General features: G+C 39.4%; 1 protein-coding gene across 1 annotated transcript in view; it reads right to left on the reverse strand.

Moving 5' to 3' along the window:
• man2a1 (mannosidase, alpha, class 2A, member 1) overlaps nucleotides 1–13,365 on the reverse strand; it is a 102,723-nt gene extending 89,358 nt beyond the window's left edge. The window contains exon 1 of the mRNA XM_036528970.1: nucleotides 12,622–13,365. Within this exon, the coding sequence (XP_036384863.1) occupies nucleotides 12,622–12,759 (138 nt within the window). The 5' untranslated portion in view covers nucleotides 12,760–13,365. The remainder of the gene's footprint in view (nucleotides 1–12,621) is intronic.
• Between the last annotated feature and the right edge of the window lie 6,485 nt (nucleotides 13,366–19,850).

The raw sequence follows: 19,850 nt of genomic DNA on the forward strand, positions 1-19,850 counted from the left end.
CAGCTACAATAAAACACCTATGTCTGCTTAGTCTGCTTTTGGCCACATGCATTAGTGATAATGCAGAGTGAGCAGAGGTGTAAGTGCAAGTTATGGAAATACAGCAGATAACATGGCTGCAGCCAGCCTGGTGTAAACTTGGCTCCTGTGCAAATAAGTAGACTACTCGATACATATATTAACACGTCATTCCACCTTCATTTCCTCTGGGGTTCTACGCATCTTCAAGGAACTACAGCCCGAGAACTTGTGCCAACGACAAGTGCACAGACAATAACCTGTGCATGAGGACAGAACACATCCATCAAAGGATGTCATCATCATTTCCCCAAAGGTAAACTGCTTCATGGGAAAAGGAACGCTTTACAAGAAAACTCCTGGCTCAGACAGAATTGAATGTCTGCAATGGATTAGCATAGTTTTGGGACGTGGAGGTAAGGGGAAGACGCAGAAGGTCAGAAGTTAAGCGGAGTACGGTTACAGCGTTAGTGGAATGCAAAAGCATGGGAACCCAAGGGGAGGGAAAGGCAGAAAGTCTTCTTTAGGGAACATGTAGTCAGGCCTAAGTCTCCCCCTAAGGTTCCCCTTTTGAGAGAAGGAGGGGCCTTACTTATGATGAGAAGCAGAGATAAAAACCCCAAAAAAGCCTAAAACGTTATAGAAAAACAGAACAAAGTTCTTGGCCTGAACTCCTGGTGACATTAAGCATGACTAAGACAGGGGTGGGCTGGTCTTGAGTTAATTCACGCAGGATGTCAAGAACGACAACTAGGATTATGTAGTAATGTATACAGAAGTACTGGAATTATGTAATATCTACCCCAACACACTTCTCTTAACTAGAAAGTAGAACCAGAGGGCAAAAGTATGGTGACAAGCAACAACTCCAGACAACTGCAGCGGTCAAACACATTTGCCATATTTCTCATGTCTAGTTCAACAACTGTGAGAGAAGACAACTTTAACTGGAATGGATTTCTACTTCAAAAAAAAATATATAAAATGCTGAAAAGAAAAGTGCTTGCATGCAAACTATAAATTAGCTTTCAAAACATAAAATACCAATGTATGGTACAACAGTGCTAACACCAAAAAAAAAAAAAAAAAAAAACAAGATGGTTGAACCTCGAGCAACCCAATATCCATTAACAGAATAGCCAACTTGTGATAGAGTTGCTTTATTTTTGTCAGATTAGTTTTCACGGAAAAAAAAATTGAGAGATAGGAGCTGCCACAGCACCTATCAGTAGGAGAAAAGGAGAAACTTTTTTTAAATGATGTTATTTCGATGCCAGACAGGATACATCTGCTGTTTTGATACAGGCCAGTGAGAGAAATCAGCAAAGCAGACCAGTACCAAAGCGTGCAATTCAATTTCAAGTGAGAAACTCACAGAGGGTGAACCTTGCCTCAGCGAAAAAAAGTGAACCACATTCTTGGTGATCGTTCATCTAATATTTTCTTTTGTTGTGCACATATACAACTGAGCAGAAATGAGATTTACAGTATGAGAGGAGGCAGTCAAATCAATTTTAATCATAAACCAAACAAATAACTCAATGCACAGGAAGACAAGAAAAGGGATCGGTAGCCGATTCTGAAACAAGGCAATAGTACTGAGCCTGAAATATCTTTTCTGCTCGTCTCCTCTAATGCAGATAAGTTCAGACCTACCTTGCACCAGACATTTTTGCACCAGTCCATATTTTGTCTACACCAAAGGGTTTGCTGCTGGGATATATTACATACAGCATGTAGTTGTAGTCAATTATTTATTTTATTGAAAAATGTAATTAAATAAAATCACAAAATCTCTTGACATCCTGATGAATACTGTATAAAGTTGTGGATTTATTTTCCTATTATATCTGCATGCAAGAGACTAAAACTTTATTAAAATAAGTAAAGGTACATAAACAAAAAAAATAAATAAATGTTTGCCCTCAAGGACATGAGTGAAATAGTGGAAAATACCCAAGAGGCTGACTATCGCTGATGCTGCTTCTCAACATGATGGCTGAGAAAATGACAATCCTAGCTATTAACAATAACAAAGAGCTAGAACAAGATGGCTCCCTATTTTTAATAGCTAGATTTTATACATAAACAATTTTTTAATGAGTTGCTCTTGCTAGCTACCTACTCAATGAGGTGGACTGTGTAACTACTAGCATGTTACTGTGACTTCACGACAGAAGCTGTAGCTCCTGTACTTGTTTCACCCTAAAAGCTTGAATTTGCCTCTGGCACATGTGCTGGTCTGTAACTTCCACTGGATATTGTTAGCCGGTTTCTGGAGTCAGTTCAATTGGCTTATTTCTTTTCATTTTGATCACATGAAAAAAATACAAGAACCAAGAGGGTTTTACTGCCTCAACATCCAATTCTTGTGCAATAGATTCTGAATGCAAAATAAAGCTATCCATCATGGTATGTGGTTTTGAATCACAGATGTGTGCATTGCAATCACAAGATCAAACAAGTCATGCCCTGAAAACAAAAATTAAATTAGAAACATGCTAATGACGACTCGGTAACAATGATGATACAAAGTCATGCTTTCTATAGATTGTACATCGTTACATGCTAAAACCTACATTTTCTTAAGCAATGGATCAAAGGAGATGTATATAAGGGAGGGACAATGGGCCAAATTCATGAAGCAATTTTAGGACAGGACTGCTGAGGGATATTTTTCAGGACAGATCCCCTTTGCACCCTTCCTCCACTGTGCAATAGCTTTGAGACTCTTTTTAAAATGATTCCATTCCGAAGTTCATGGTTTTTGGGTCGTATATTGTTTGTGCCGCATATAAAGCACAGTTGTGGAAAGATGTCACCAACCATTAGAATCCCATCAGTATTGAATGAACTGAAAGTATATAAAGCTTTACTGCCCACTCATTTTGGTCTGTACTATGCAACTGTGCATCTGTCAGGTCATGCCCTAACACACACAACACACTGTCAGTTTGGGGGCCTGGACTCTGATCCATGCAGATCTTCTCTAGAGATACAGTAGCCCTGAAATACTGCATTCTTCTTAGTTTGTAATATTTTATGTTGAGGGGATTATTTTTTGCCAATATGTTGAGTCATTGCAACAGTTACTGAAAAACCAACTCCAATAGCAACAGACTCCAGCTAAACAGGCACTGCAGCGCAGAGGAGACAGAGAAAGAAAGAAAAATGACACTACTTTACAATCATTTTAGAGTACTTTCCTATTAAACTGTGTGATTTCCCTCACTCTGTCACTGATTTGAGATCACAAAAGTAGCTTGGTGCACGACGCCATGAAACCTGTCTTAATGCAAGCTTTCATAAACATAACACCATCAAAACATATTTCTTAAGAAAAAAAAAACTGGGCTTCCTTCAACATTCTAAATTAGTTAACACCTTATTCTGTTTGATGCATATCTATTTTTGAATATTACACTCATTAGTACAGCAGCAAGATATCGCTTTTAAAAGTAGTCTATTGGGACCTCTAACGTTTGTACTGGTGGATGCTGTCTTTTCAGATCTTAATGCTGCCCATTACAACAGGGTAAAATGCTTTCACTGTCATCTAATGACAAATTTTTTCAAATGGCAGATTTCAAATGATATGCACTTCTTGTTTTTGTTCATTTCTGAACAACAGTGAGGCCAACTCATGGGTGCCAGGGGTTGCTAGGCTGGTGACTGTAAGCACTTCAACAGCATATTCATGGGAAGTGTAACAGCACTGGTTCTAGCACCACTGCTCATGTGAAACAGCCGTATTACAGAACCTATTTTGTAAATATTTTGTATCTTATGAGGAATTTTTATCTCACCTGCCCTGAGGAAATAGGAACACAGATGATTAATAATTTGCCTTGATGGACATGTCAAACTCTGGTGTCGACATTGAGATGCTAATGACAATAACACCAGCGCCCACACTTAATACAGAAATGAAGCGAATAAACTGGAGCAATCTTTGAGAATTCTGCACATAGGTGAGCAATAAAAAATTCAGTTTCTTTGTGTGGGATGAAAGCAGTGGCATTCGAGAACATATCTTGGATAAATCAGGGTGGACATGTTGAAAGGCTGATGTTTTAATGGGCAACCTGTTAATCAATATGCAACATGCGTCCAACTTGCCAATGCTGGACACTGTATGAGTGATTGATCACACAAAGTTAAGAGACGTACACTCAGCACAGTCAAACCTGCCGTGTCTGCACTTATTACAATGATATCATTTTAAATGAGGAACAGCAGCAAAAATAGAGACCAAATGAGATATTACGACATTGAGATGTTAAGATGGTAATTGAGTGAGAGAAAGCCACTAGGACTTATCGGACAGACCACTGGTCTTGAACTACTGTGCCCCTTCGTCCCTTCTCACTCACTCCTGCCATCACTGCTGACCCTCCTCAGTTGACCTTCCCTGTCTTATCCCAGTTAAGTCACTTGAAAATAACATGTTCACACTACTGGGTTGCCACAGGGACCTCATTTAGTTGCTGACCTCCCAATATACATCACTGAGTTGAAGAGGCATTTTGAGCAGGTTAATATCTCTCGCTTCCAGTACACAGGGACATATCATTCTAAGATTACATAAACAGGGATTACCACCATCTAAGTGTTTACTAGTTTAATTCTGTGTACAATACTTAACATGTCGGCTCTTCTATTACCCAATGAAACAACATACTTTTTGATGGATTTGCATGAAATATGCATGCAGAACATCCTGAAAGGTGCACATGCTCATATTTCAGTCTGTTAGTTAGGCATCTGAAACCCCCCCCCCCCCCCCCCCCCGTTGCACTCAACATGAAATGCGACTGTTGTGACAAATAAATTGTTCTCCAGTTCTGCTACATAAGATAAATTGTTTTAGGTTAGATTGTCAGTTTAAACTCAGACAAAGCACAAGCACTGAAGCTATTCACTGAAAATGAGTTCCACTCAAATCTCTCTCTCCATAACTGCTGTGTTCCAAGCAAACGAGAGGCAAAGACCACAAGACATCTGGTGGGACCGAGAATAGTCCTAATTTTCAAAAAAGAGATACAAAGTGTGATGATCATGAACCCACAACTTATCAGCCTTCCTATTTGAGCAGGTATTTGTCAAAATGTCACACCAGAATGCACAATGTGTACATTCATGTTTATATCTAGAGTTGAGAGATTATTCCTCTCATCTCTGCAGGAAAAAAAAAAAAACTTTTATCCGGTGAACCCCGGCTTATATACTCAGAATACAGTAATGAAATTCGGAAAAATATCTCCATTGAAAAATCTCATCACATGAGCAGATCCTCTTGCATGCCAAGAGGTAGCGGTGTGGAGTAAATGGCAATTTCATATCTAATGTCATTAGCCTGAAGGCTGTCAGGTTTCCCCTGTGCTGGGGTTTGCCGACAACACAATAATTCAAACTCCTCCGCTATCCACACAGCCTGAAAGTCCTATTCAGCATTAACGCCAATGCGCATTCAACACTCTTAGCTTCTCTCTCAAAGGAGAAGTTGAAACTCCCTGAGTTAAACACAAACTACTCCCATTTCTGTTGAGCTTGTCACTTTGACTTATTACATTTTTTAAGCAGAAAAATAATCCAATAAATTATTTTCTGTTCAGCTTATTGTTTCATTTCTGTTATAGTATGAAATAAAATGTGTCGATTGGTCAGCAAATTGAAAACGGCTATCAGTTTGTGTACTGGTTGTCTGGGTGTCACAAAGGCAGTAGTGAAAAGCAATACTATCAAAATACATTGCTAGTTATACCTGGATGTTAAATATTAAGAGGAATTGTTTCCTCTTAATATTTAACATCCAGACCCATTTAGGAACGGCACCTTTCCTCCATCCTCACTGCTGTGGGGAATATGACATCAGGCTTGCTAAGAACATTAGACACTTAACAGAAGCTGAAACAGACATCCAGACTGAGAGCTAGGCACAGGAGGAAGGCCAAAAAGGCCAAAAATCTAGGCAGTGATCTTAAGAGAGGGAAAGCAAAAGCTATATAGTATCAGGAAGCAGGGCTCCAAAGAGGGGGTGGACAGATTTGGTGGTGAGGGTGGCAACCACTCTCGCTACCATTTGCGGCAAAACTGTCAGTGTACAGTACTTCTGTATTTGAGTCACAAGCACACCCCACAGACACGCTGGCTTGTTTCAAAAATGTTTCCCTGAAAATTATGAATGTAATTAAGAAATCTGTGAGAGTCATTGCGTACCATTCTATAATAAATATAACGGGTTAAACAATCTGATCTGTTTTTTTTTTTAACAAATGATAACACATTCTGAAGTAACAACCCCGTAAAATTTAAAGTCTGCCATTCTACTTTGAAGATTGTCACGGCCACCAACACTGGCCCACACCATCATTGTGAAAAAATCATGTATCAAGATAATCTCTTACAATGATAAGATGATACAGCCGTTTGTCCACTATTGGCCACATTCTATCAAGCATCATTGATTAAAACCAAATCCTTGTATGACTGTGTTAAGTTGTATCGCTGACATTCTCTCCTGCTATAATGTAAAAAATTTTAGGCGTTTTCTGGCGCTGTTCTCAATCAGTTCAGGGGGAGAAAAATATTATTTCAGCAAGCATGCATTTGATCAATAAACAATTGATTGCAACTGACTAAATTTATTCGCTTCTGTGAGCAGAGAACAGCCGGCATATTATTTTTAGCACGGTTCCAAAAACAGTTCAGTGAAAGTCAATAGAACAAAGTATGCTTGCTAAACATATTGGTTGTACAGACTTGCCTTTCTTCCATGTAACCATGACCTGTTCAAAGGACTGCATGCTAGTACAAAGAAGAGTTTTGGTCATCACAGCAAAGATAAGTGTTTATGTGATGACTGCAACAATAACAGAAAAGGTTTCTGTCTGCACATGAAAAGGGTCTGAGCAGCCTCAGTTCTGAATACATTAGTTGAGAGTGTGGGAATAAGAGGGACATAGGGACTTGAATCCCCAATATAGAGTGAGAGCAGACATATTACACACTTAGATAACCCCCAGTGAAAATGCCTTCTTTCATGCGTGCATTTTAAACTTACTAAGATTTTTCTACCTCAGTAATCACCCCTTCCCCCCTTCCATGTCTGCTTATGTACAGCTCACTGCCACAATGTAGTATCAATGTGAGCCTCTTGCTAAATCCTCACACAGCACACTGTCAGTTAAACAGAGAAAGAAGAACTTTAACATTTAATCCTAATGTGCCAATACAGATGATCTGTTGTTGAGGCACCTTTCCCAAATGCAAGATACTGCAAGATCAATCAAGAAATACCTGATTTTTCCACCTTGGAGTTGGTTGCTCCAAACATACCAACAAGCAAGGTACTACTTAAATTAAACAAAGTGTAACCGAAAGTGAAGACATTATTGTGAACTCTTCTCATTTGGTAAATATACATGTATTGTGAAACACACAATGAGTGGGTCAATTTGATTTTCCCATGTCATGCAAAATTTGTACCAAAAAAATGAACTGACAGCCTTGTCAAAACCTCACCAACGTGGCTCATATCCTTCTCTGCAAGTTTATGTCAAGATGACTTTCACCATTATTTGTTACATAAACTGTACTAGTTTACGTAACAAATGATAGTCTGTACATAGCTGATTGTGGATATCTCTCATGGTGAAATGCAGTGTTTGTGTCCAGAAAACTGAAGCCAAAGTTAGCTGATGCCAGCATTCAAAACTACTGATTATACAAATCTTTCCAAAAGTTTAATCAAGGCCTTCATTTGCACAGTGTCTAGGAAAACCAACAGCAATTCCACAAACCACTGGTGTAGCAGGTGGAAAACTGTTTGTCATTCACTTATAATGAGCTTCAAAGTATTAAGAAATAGCATTCAGGTGAGTTTAGTAAGGACAGTGGGATGAACTATGCACTTGAGAAATGTGCTTTACCTCAAATGCCCCTGTACAGTCTCAGCTGAATAAATGGGTTGTTGAATGTCTGAGATGTAAAAATAGGGGGCATTACAAGTAACCCTGGCTGAGGGCATCTGATAAGAAAACAGGACTACGTAAAACTGAATACTGTGGGATACAATCCATTAGACAGACATCTTCAAACATGCTTGACCTAAAATGTACTTTACTGTAGAATGTAAGAGTAATAAATGTTTACTAAAAAGGAGATACAGCAAAATGTATCTTCTGCTTGCAGGGAAATGCAGTGAAGGTATGGATGACTGAAAATAATTTAACAGGAAAAAACACATTCACAACATTTTGCTTACAAAAGCCCTGCGAGAAATTGGATGAAATGAAAGATTCTTTGTAATCGTGGACATTGTATAGCTTTATGCTGAAGTGCTTCCTCTAGATTTTTCTTCTGGACTTACTGAGTGAAGTTAACGAAGTGGTTTCGATTTCTCGTCACCACTGCCACACTGACATGTCCTGAGGGAGCAAACCAAAGAAAACCTAACTTGGCGGACTGTAGATAATGACACGCTCCCCATCTCACAGCCAAGAGAGCTTCCAGGAGAGCCTGTATTCGAAGCTAAGCAATTATTATGCACATTGGCACCAAAAGAAAAACAGACCCCCAGACAAAGTTATCTTGGATTATAATATTATCGCAGGGTTATAACAGATTATCTATTTTATGGAAAAGATATTTGAGGTCAGTATCTGGTTTTGAAACCACTGAAGTCCAAGTATACACGAATAACTCAAGGAAAAGGAAATAATGATTTAAAAATGAAAAAAACTACCTCCTAAAAATATGGAGCATTTCACCCTTCTGTGTTGGAATCAAATGATGATGCATTCTGCATTACCCTTATAGGACCTACTTTTTGTCCCCTTATGACGTGACTGCTGGACACAGGTTGTTTAAATTCATTCCAGTGTATAAAACAGATACTAGTGAATGTAAAGCCCTTCAAAATGCATGATCACTCTAAATGAATCATAACAAATGTCACATACTAAACTGAACTGATTAAATACTGTTCATTCTGGAGTCTTAAAAGAAAAGGAAATTCTCAGAAGAGAAGTCAACAACATAATTTAAAAGCTAAATAAATGACCTCCTGTACCTTTTAGAATACAGATTTATACATTGTACTAAGGAGTCACTCCTTACTGAAGCAGTTTCAGTACATTATTTAAACCATTTGGCAAGGTAGTAATTCACTGCTGATAATCTCACCACAAATAATTTCACCTTCAATGTCAGAAATGCATGCTGTATTATGGTGAGTGATTTCACATCAATTTCATTTAACAAACGGCTTGCTAACTGCAAATGATTTTGTCTCCCATTTCATACTGTGTAGCACAAAGGAACTGTTGAATGTTATCTAAACAGAATATGACTTAAAACACATGTTTGAATACGCAATGAACTTACTTTGGGGTATTTCATCAGGGCAGGTTTTCTCTGATAAATGAGAAACAAGGTAGGTATACTGCTTGATCATGCTAGCGGCAAGCAATTGAGTGCCAGCCCTTAAGCACAATAACAGCCATCTATTCTATGGCAAATATCAGTGATTTTCCTACTGAGGAATACAATGCCCAAATATCACTGCAAGCAGATCTTTCACATCTTCCAGTAAACAGCTTTGTTTTGATCGCTTGAAAGGCAAACAACCTAACCTGTGATGAGCTTGGATCATCAATGCAAATTCAATAAAAGAGCTGCGAGTGTAGTGGAGGTGTAGGCACTCCGGGGCATACTGGTAAAAAATAATACAGATTTGCGTGACATCAGCCGTTGAAACCAAGTAACATCTGGTGAGGCTGAGAATAGCAACAAACAAAAGACTTGACACCATTAGTGGTTGTGGTGTGCAATCACGATTAGCACATTCTAGCAACTAGATAATCAACATAATAAATTACAAGCAGGAGAGCTACAGACGTAGGAATTCCTTTTCTTCAGGAAGGAGGATTGCATTTTTTATGCCAGCGCTGAGGTGGTGAGTGTTAGCCAGGAAGCCAGTTATGGAAATGAACTGACAGACGTTAGAAAGCTGCCCCAGATCTGTTAAGTCACCTGAGCCCTGAAATCACTTTAGAAATACAGACAGGTACTTGTAATGCCAAAAAAATTACTGCTAACTAACCGGCTGAAACTCAGAAATGTAATTGTACAATCTACACATTCACACAGCAGGTGGTACAGCTAAATGAGTAACCTTATTAAAAATAGACCAAAAAAAGAACAGACTGAATAGGTTTTCATACTGGTTTTCATACACCAGAGTAGGGTCAGCCAGCTAGCCCTGTTTAGATGAATACATAAAATAACACAAAGGTAGTATTAATTATTTTAATAGCCGTGTTTTCAGTCTGCAACACTGGGTGTACAAATTTATCTAATTCACCTAGATGACAATGCAATATGCAAAACTGTTCTGTTTACACAAAGTACACTAATTGTCCAACCTGTCAAGCTAGTACTGAGTTGCATGGCTAGCTGTGCCCATATAATTGATCTTTATTTGGAGTTGCTAGCTAACAGTTAGTGCAGGTCTCCAGCAAAGTTACGTTTGCAAATTGACACGTTTAACACTGTTTGGTGGCATACAAGCTTGACGTTGCAAATATTTCTCAAACACAAGAGTGAGCGTGGTATCCTTATTACCTTGAAAGAAAACTACTTAAAAAGAATTCAGTTGGCTATAATCACAGCCCCAGTGGCCGGTCTCTTTGCCCTCTTCAAAACCATGATGCAGAGTGTTCATAAATAACTTTTTTTCCACATCCAGAGAACAACTTCTTGGATCCTACAAATTTGACTTCCACACCAGCCACTACACAGCAATAGCCCTCCTTTCAGTGACTGGTGAGATGTGTACTGCATCAGAGCTCCAGTCTGTAGTTACGAACACAGTTCTGATAAACTGGATGACTACACCCATCAAGTTCACTCTTTCCAGCCTGTGGTCTTATATCATTTTTCCACGACTCAAGCATACTGAGAAATTGAGGAGAGGTCTCGGTTCACATCCCGCGATTGGGTGGTCCTGCTGAGCAGGAATGAACAGTGAAAATTCTTCTGCTGCAACTTATCTGGTGCTGTTTCACTGGGACCAACACTGTGGCCATGGCATGACTTAATGGCATCATATACAATAGCCAGATGCACTGTAGTCAATGTAATTTTTCCTACAAATGTTCTCAGACTACACAAGAAGACCAAACCATGCATCCCATAGTTCTGCAGGAAATACATAGCTGGTCTATGCACCTCTGTGCATACACTACCTGAAATAAGGGGGTACATGTCCTATAGCCTCCCAATTTTTTCTCTCCAATTCCCTTTCTGTAATGCAGCTCCCAAATTTTACATGTCTCTAAATCGCCCACACTGATGTGCATAAAAGCACGTGTTTTACCACAAGGGTATGAATGCAGGAAAAAGCTTGCAGGCTCTGTCATGAAGACATGCAGTGTGAGGGGGGTAGGGGCAAGGGGATTTAAGGACATGAGAGCCATAGCTTTGTTTGGGTAACCATACATTTGCTTTCTAGGCCATCATTTGGTCACGGCATTCCCCATAAAAATAATGTTAACTGTTAATTTTTTGTTATATTGGAGTGATGATTGAGTTCTTTGAGCACTGCAGAATTTTCTGAAATACTGATTGGAACAGCCCCCCTACATATATATTTAATCTAAACTTAGAATTGAAATATCTGTCATTCTATTAGTCAATGATATTTGGGAAATATTTTTTAAAAACGAAATAAAAATCGCAAGGTACCGCAATCATCTTTTAAACTACCGGTATCTACAAGACGCCAGAAGCGTGTTTTATCACACATTAAAATATTACGCTCCAACCCTTACACTGGGCTATCTGCAGATGTATATTGTGTCAACGCGTTTGCAGTAATCTCTTCGCTGTTGGTTTAAGTAAAGTAAAACAAGGTGACATAGAAAATAAACAACTAACCTTTAACTATCGTATTCTGCACTGCAGCTTGGGTGGGTGATGAACTCACTTGACATGTAAGATATGCACCGCTGCATTATCATTGTGTAATAGCCTACATATTGCTACATGTTATTGACTTTTATTGTACGACATGCTTGCCCTTGAGAATGTTCTGTGTAGATAACTACATATCCTATCGAGACTTTCAATACATGTCTACACATAACGTTTGACTGATTAGCAGACAACGTGGTTATTTCACTGACGTCCAACAGCAGCTTCGTGGCGTTTTAACTACGTTTACACCGGCATTTCGTTTCATTCCTCAGAACAAGCTAACGTTACCTAGAACTTCCTTGGCGAGCGTTCAACCAACTGTTCTGTGACGCGTCGTCTTCGGTGTATCTAATCTCTTTTGGGGAAATTCACATTGCAACACAGCGAAGTAGCAACTGTGATACGGTGTCCATTGCAACGAGAACCACTCAAAAGAAGTCTGTGCATCTTTGTATAAGTCCAGCCGAGATCAGTTCATTCATTATTTCAGAATCAAAAAGCATTCAGAAATGTAATTACAACAGCGTGTTCTTTCTGAAGACACTGTAAAACAGCTGTCGATGGTTAAATAAAGCTTTCCACTCTTTCAGAACATTTTCAAAATAAATGCATTATTCTACTTACATTCTGAAATCTTCCCACTCCGTTGCTTGGGTTTTTGGTATGGTCTAATTGTAGGTGATCCAGCATTAGGTACAGTGAAAATACCACCACGCAAAATATGGCACTGCCAAAAACTGTAAATTGTCTACTAAGCTTCATCGCTTGCACTCTTCAGCACAACAGTGGAATTGCTGGTGAGTAACTGGAAGCTTTTGGGACCTACAAACAGAACCAAAGTTTATGTCAATAGTCACATGCACAGCATGAACTAGCTTTAGCGGTGGCTAATTGGTGTTGAGCGTCCTGTTTCCGTTGAAAGGGTTAGAAAAAATATTCAAAAAGCACCATGAAGTACATTCCTCTATTACGCATTATAACAAAGTGATGTCTGGGTTTGTGTTCCGCTCCATAAGAAACTTCGAAGCAGTCCAAAGAAAGTAAAAACAGTTATCGCCGCACAACCTGACCACGGCAGACTTTCATGTCAATGCGGAAGGGTTTGTGTGTGATTCAGCAAATCGTGTTGGCAAACACAAAATCGACTACCCTGCCCTCTTCCTGGATTTATTCTGTAATAGTACCCAAGAAATGAACACCAAGGTAGGTGCTTGCGCCGCCTACCGAGTCATACCTTCCATCTGGTTGTACCAGGTAAAAAGTCGTGATGCGTTTCAAAAGAAACCTTCACACTCGCAAGAGAAAATGGACTGATAGCCTTGAAAGGTAACCGAGTTCGTCGTGCACGTTAGGAACATTGAGAGTTTTTTCCCCATCGAATCGTGGAGAGTCGTCTCCTTCATATAAAATTACCGTGAAACATTTTCATAAGGTCCTTGTTCCAGTAATCAGTTCATCGGTGGTAGCGATTATGCATCGCTGCTGGACTCGGTAGGAAACTTTTAAGATTTACACCCCCCTTTTCAGCTGAGTAAATACAACTTAATCCGTTTTCACACGCCTGTCTCTCTCTTGATCGGTTTTCTTCAAGTGTTGTTTTCAAGGTCTGCAAATGTCAGAATCCGCGATATTCACAAATTGAAAAAAATCTCTCATGTTTCCCATTCAGAATAGACAAACTCCTCTTCAAGCGAGTACATGAGTGTGACGCCACATTTTTACGCGTACGTAAAAATTGCATCTGCTGTAGTAAATTGTCAGTGTGCCATTTCCTCTTCCCCTCTAGTGAACGGCTTATTATTCAGTTTTCGATTTAAGAGTTCGAGTTCCTTTTCTCCTGTCATGTAACAGCGTCACTCTTTGCTGTGATACTCAGCAATCAATGTTGTAATGTGTTTGATACGTTTAAGTTGGAAATTCCGTAACATTGCATTGTTTTTTGAATAGATTAAAATCCCATGTGGGTTTAAAAAAGCGAGCTATGCATGCATGGTCTCCCTATATGCCGCTACTCCTTCTGTCTCCGTGGCTGCCTACTCGCGGCAGAGCCTCCCTTTCTCGCTCAGGCCACGGAGGGGAAATATCAACATTTCAGCAACACAGTGCCTCCGCCTCCCATGACATCATTGGGTGACGTAAAATGTAGACCCACACCTGAACGTATTTAACTCCATAGTTTCATTATCCAGATGATTTCTAGTAATTCATAACATTTCGCAATCAGGCTGTCATACAGAGTATAGATTGTAATCTCAACGTACAAAATATTTGGTTATTCACATATCCAAAACATGTGTTCTCCATGGATAAGGTCTACCATAAAAATTACTAATATGAAAATGAAGCCAGGTTTGGGCCATACTGAAACCACATTAGTTCCCACAAACTGCACAGTGCCCAAAGTTTGGGCATGTCTTGTGTGACCTTAAAGTCACATCTTTATTCTCTTTGTTTAAATAAGCTTATATGGGGCGTATACTGTGCCACCTTGACTGTTTGTAACCAATAGGTGACATGGCTGGCTAGTCAAAGAGGATAGAAACAAGGGTGAGTAGCACCATTCAAGCAACACGATACCAACGTATTCATTAACCTTAGAATGGTTCCACACCTGTTCATGAAAGGGAGATGGCTTGGGTCAGTGACAGATCTAATTTACATTTTGTAGAGCACCTTTCATTGAATTCAAAAGTCAGAATGTGGTATTATTAAGTTCAATGGCAGTTGTAGTACCTAGCTTCATTTACATTGAACACATCGAACACTAACAACCACATTAAAAACATTGCCTGCTCAGACAATACTAGAATGTGATCTGTTCAAAGCAGCATGCAAAATAAATTTCCATTGCAACAAAAAAGAGGTAAAAGTTGGAGGTCCAGCTATCCCTAAATGATGTTGATGTACTAAGAAACCAAACAGGGTGGCAGTTCAACTATCACAACATTAAATATGTCATCTTATAACAGGCCAAATCCAAATCCCCATGTGCAAGTCTGTGTGACACAAATTCTTTATTTAATGAGCAAGAAAATATTAAAGCTCTATTCTCTGAATGACATTGTTGAATTAATTTTACTTTCTTCAGCATAACTTCTACAAATATTTTAACCTCCTCATCTCTCAAGTAACCTGATTTAATTCATTGTGGTGGACATGCAGGTCTTTACTTTTGGATTCTCCTTCAGCTCCAATTCTTTATCGTGACTGTTATGAAAATTGCTGCAATGAAATATTGCAGACCCCTGCAAGCACACGGACAAACTAGTTAAAAGTTTAATTTTAATTTTAATTTTTTCAATTAAAAAATCCACTCATGCATTGGAACATTGAGTTACTTCTCCCCCTTTTTATGAAGAATCCAATGACAGTTCAAGGCAACTCTGAACTGTAAAATGGAGACATCATTCAGATTGCTGCCTCTTATTATAAGAGTACCTCTGAACTAACACTCATCTGCTTAATTGCGTTTCATGATGAATCGCTTCAGTTTGTAAAGAATGTCTGTAGAAAGTGGGCTTTGATTTAATTAAAAATACTTTCTCTTCAAACGGAGAACTTCCGAGCGACAGCGTTTGCTGGACAACTGGCAGCGGCTGTGCGTGCGTGGGAGGACTGAGATACAGCAGCTGACCATGAACCAGAGAATCCAGACTGACATTCAAAGAATTCAGAGCACATCAGTACGGGGCCATGTTCGCTTGCCTAACTGTAAATAAATGCAGAGCTATCTGTGGTGATAGTATGGTGGGCGGAATTACACATTACACCAGGGCCAGAAAGTAACACAAACATGGTGATGGTTACTAAACTAAGGTTTAGTGACATTCTGCATGGATAAGGGTAGATGTTCTAATACTCTGCTTTGTGTAAGCAAAACATATTTGAGGCTAATTGGCAGAGGTATAGTGGTAGGGGACCCGGGGCTAGGATGTAAGAGGGTACTGGTGGAGTCAAATCCCACAGCACCTGAACCCTCTCTTCGTCAAAGTGTAAGTCCAGCTGTTCACAGATTTCAATACCCACGGACCTGTAGATTGGATGAAGGGAAGGATTTTTTTTATATATGTATTAACCCAAGCTGGAAACAATGCTCCACATTTGATTGACAAGTCAAAAAAAAACTTGGCGGAAATCAAAGCCTGGGATATGTACCCCAAGGGGTAAACATTGGGCAGCAATAGCAAAGTTGTTAAGGAATTGCACTGTTGGTACACCCTTGAACAAGGCACTGAACTCCAGCTGCTTTAGTAAATCAAGAATGATAGGTGCAAAACGTGAAGTGTATAGAGTTTGACCCCACATCTTCTCAGCTTTGGTGCAGAGGTACAGTCATGTCTTGGAAAAATCACCTCATCCCATCGTAGCAAGCATGCTCTGTGAGGCTACCCTTCTGCACGTAAAATAGTCTCCACTGGTACCTCTCACAGGAGAGATGCTCTTTCATCTCTCACTTTTTAAATATCCACCCATTGAAGATGCTGGTGGCATGATGAGGGCACCTGGGCTAGATCCCAAAATAAAGGACATTCTGGACATTTAGAAGCAGCAGTAGAGCTTGTCAATACACACTAAAAACAACTGGCAAGGCAAATGCATAAAAGAAATTTGGCAAATGGCATGGACCACTTCCATACCAATGAGACCCATTCTCCTTCACAGTCCTAATATTGCATCTGTATGCACATCCAAAATGATATGTTGAACAATAAACAAATACATTTGGCAAAGTTACACGGTATGCCTGCTTACATCTTCTTTATATGTAAACTACAATAAGAAGGAAGGCTTGAATATGGAGAAATTCAGGCTACACTAACTGAAACACAGCAGCAGTACACACAAATTGCCATTTGGGCAAACATGTTGAGGGCTTCCTTCTAAATGGCACCCATTCTTCTGTCAGAGCAAATTTTGCCAAACTTGTTTGGTCCTCCTCTCTGAAACAATTTAAAGATGTCAAGATTCTCAATGTGTCGGTTGGTTCAACAGACATTATGCACAATAGGCAATTAATTCACTGGGGTAAGTTCTCCTTGAAGGCATTCATAGATGGATAAGAGATCCTTTATTGACATAATCAAAAATTAAAACACAAGTATTCTCCATGGCTGATATATAGGAAATATTGAAATTAAAGTAAAAAAAAAAACACTTCATTATTATATTGACAAGTATTACAAAGATCCCTGCTTAGCAGACTTGTATCAAAACATAAGTGTTGCTCTGAAAACTGGCACAAGCTGTCTCAAACTAAAGAAAATAACTTCACACGCAGGGGAAAGGCCTGCAAATATTAATTTACATTTTCTTGCAAGTACTCTGAGACAAAATCTTTGGAGAGCTGAGAGAAAATGATTATGCAAATGTCCCTCACTTCAAAACAAAATGTGAAAAAAATCAATTTCTCTCTTTCTCTTTTGCAGACAAATTCATAAGATTCACAATTTGCACCAACTTTTACATGACTAACTGTATACAACTTGTAACTTGCAATTTAACTTTTCAGTAAAATTGCAACACTTTTGGACATTTTGTCAGTCTATTTGCATATCCACATATGACTAATATTGAAAATCTAGTTATTTAAATGCCATGTTTCTCTCTTCATATTGGCAAATGTACTGGCAGGCACAAAGCACAATCCTATTTTTTTGTCATTTGTGGATAGAGAGTTATTTAGATATGATTAAAATCTTCCTCTGTAATCACTTGCGGCATAAAGTCTAGCTGTTTCAGATCCATCATCATTATATCCCTTCTTTTGCTTCAAAGATTTATGCACTTCAATTAAAAATATATTTATTTAAATAGCAATTACATTTCATCCTACTGTATGGTGCGCTTTTATTCTCAGCAGGGTGTTTGGCTCACAGTGCTTCAGAAATAATCACACTGCCCCCGAAGACCAGAATAGGTTTGTCTTCTGCTGAAGTTACCTTTCCAAATGACTGTTCCCAAAACGTGCACTATTATTGTTTTCGGTACACCGCATACTGTGACAATTATAGCCCCCCAAGACTTCAGAGAGCAAGGTGTTTATTACGGTTTGATTGATGTTCTGTAAGCTGAAGGATCCTGAAATGCCTCTTTAATTACCACTCGGTTTGTCAGTTCAAGCTTCCACGCAGTTTTCATACCACCTGCGTGCATTTCATTTTTATTAAATCTGTTAGCGTGGCTGTCACTTCCCAGTGTGTTTAATTTCATTGTTGAAGTTTACCCTCTGTTATACTTGAAAATTGTCTGCTGTTACTTTTCTTTCCAACTGACTGAGCAACTAGTTCTTCACTTGAGGTCTCTGCAAGGTGAAGGCCTCAGGTAGGGTTCCGCATATTTCCTTGAAACCAGCGCAGTGTGAAAGTTTGTTGTTTATTGAGCTTCAGAGTGAGAAAGCCTGCAGGTAGGGTAGGAAGCAGACGGTCACAACTGACATCAGAGGCTTGTGTTCAAAAATAGGCTTCCATTTGCAGTTCCTGCAGTGTCAGTGTCTGATCACTTGCATTGACAATTCAGTGTCACTGAAAGCCACTGCTATCTCTGTTGAGCATGCTGTTGACTTTAGCATCATGCTGTACTGGTAAGGGAACTGGACATTTGACTAGGGTTGGACTCCTGTGTGGACTACTGCATGTACTTCATCGCTCAATCCAGGTGTATAACTGGATAATGCAATGAGGATCAGCTTTGGATGGTGCCTGGATAACGGCCACAGATTAGCAAATGAAAAGTCTTTTTTCTGCAGTCATGAAGTCTGTGAAGTCTATATCAATGTTTCAAGTCTCATGCATAATGTTACGCTGCCTTGTGACTGTTGCCTTTGTAAGTTAGTTGCCACTTTCTTTAAAACCTGTCTTGTCCTCAACACATAATAATGGCCAACATCATCATCATCATCACATTCACACTAAGAAGGAAGCTGAATTGTTATTGGGTTGCTTTATTGTATTCTTTGTTTTATCATACTTTATGTTGGCTTTATCTTGTGCTTCTGCATCGACCCCCTATGATCATGCATTATACACACCAATTATGTATACAATGAGGCCCATTACATTTAATGATGAAACCCCAAAGGAACGATTAACATCAGTCTTGTGGCCCAGGCCCAGATTTTGGCTTGAGTTATGGGCCCATAAGGGGCACTTGAGTGCTGTTGAAATGAGCTGCACACCTTTTGCTCTTCCAACTATCAAGTACTTTGAAAATGAGCTGGGCACCTCTTGCTCTGCTCTGCACTTTGTGACTTCTCAATGTCAGTGAGAGTTAGGAACAATGCCACAGGTCTTCACATTGCTCCAAATTTCACTCAGATATGAGTGTTGCTCGTTTACATTGTAATGCAGATTCTGACTTAGAATTCTGACTCTGTCTACTTTAGCAGATGCTCTTATCAAGAGCGATTTCTAAAATGCTAGTACAAAGTGTATCTTAAAAAACAGCATGACATGTACAACCAAGGGCACAACAAACACGTGTCATGGACAAATGAGTGCCGAGATGATGAGAATGTACTTGGTTCAACACGTAAGTGGAATGCAATATCTCCAATATGTTTTATGCAAATAGCAGAGAGCTAAAACATACCATGTAGCAAAACTACCACATATTAAAGTGATACATAAGGGGATCAAGAGATCACACCAAGGTAGGGGGATTGAGGTACAGTCTAAAGAGATGGGCCTTCAGTCTGTGAAGGAATGTGGCTAGTGACTCCACTGTACTGTCTGCAACAGGAAGTTTATTTCACCACAAAAGGACCAAGCTGGACAGAGGATACGACGGGGATGTGCAGTTGCAAGAGGGGGGGACAGGCAAGCTTCCTGAAGAAGTGAGCAATGACCTGGCTAGGT

Source organism: Megalops cyprinoides, chromosome 5 (genome assembly GCF_013368585.1).
Source record: "Megalops cyprinoides isolate fMegCyp1 chromosome 5, fMegCyp1.pri, whole genome shotgun sequence".
Classification (NCBI taxonomy): Eukaryota; Metazoa; Chordata; class Actinopteri; order Elopiformes; family Megalopidae; genus Megalops; species Megalops cyprinoides.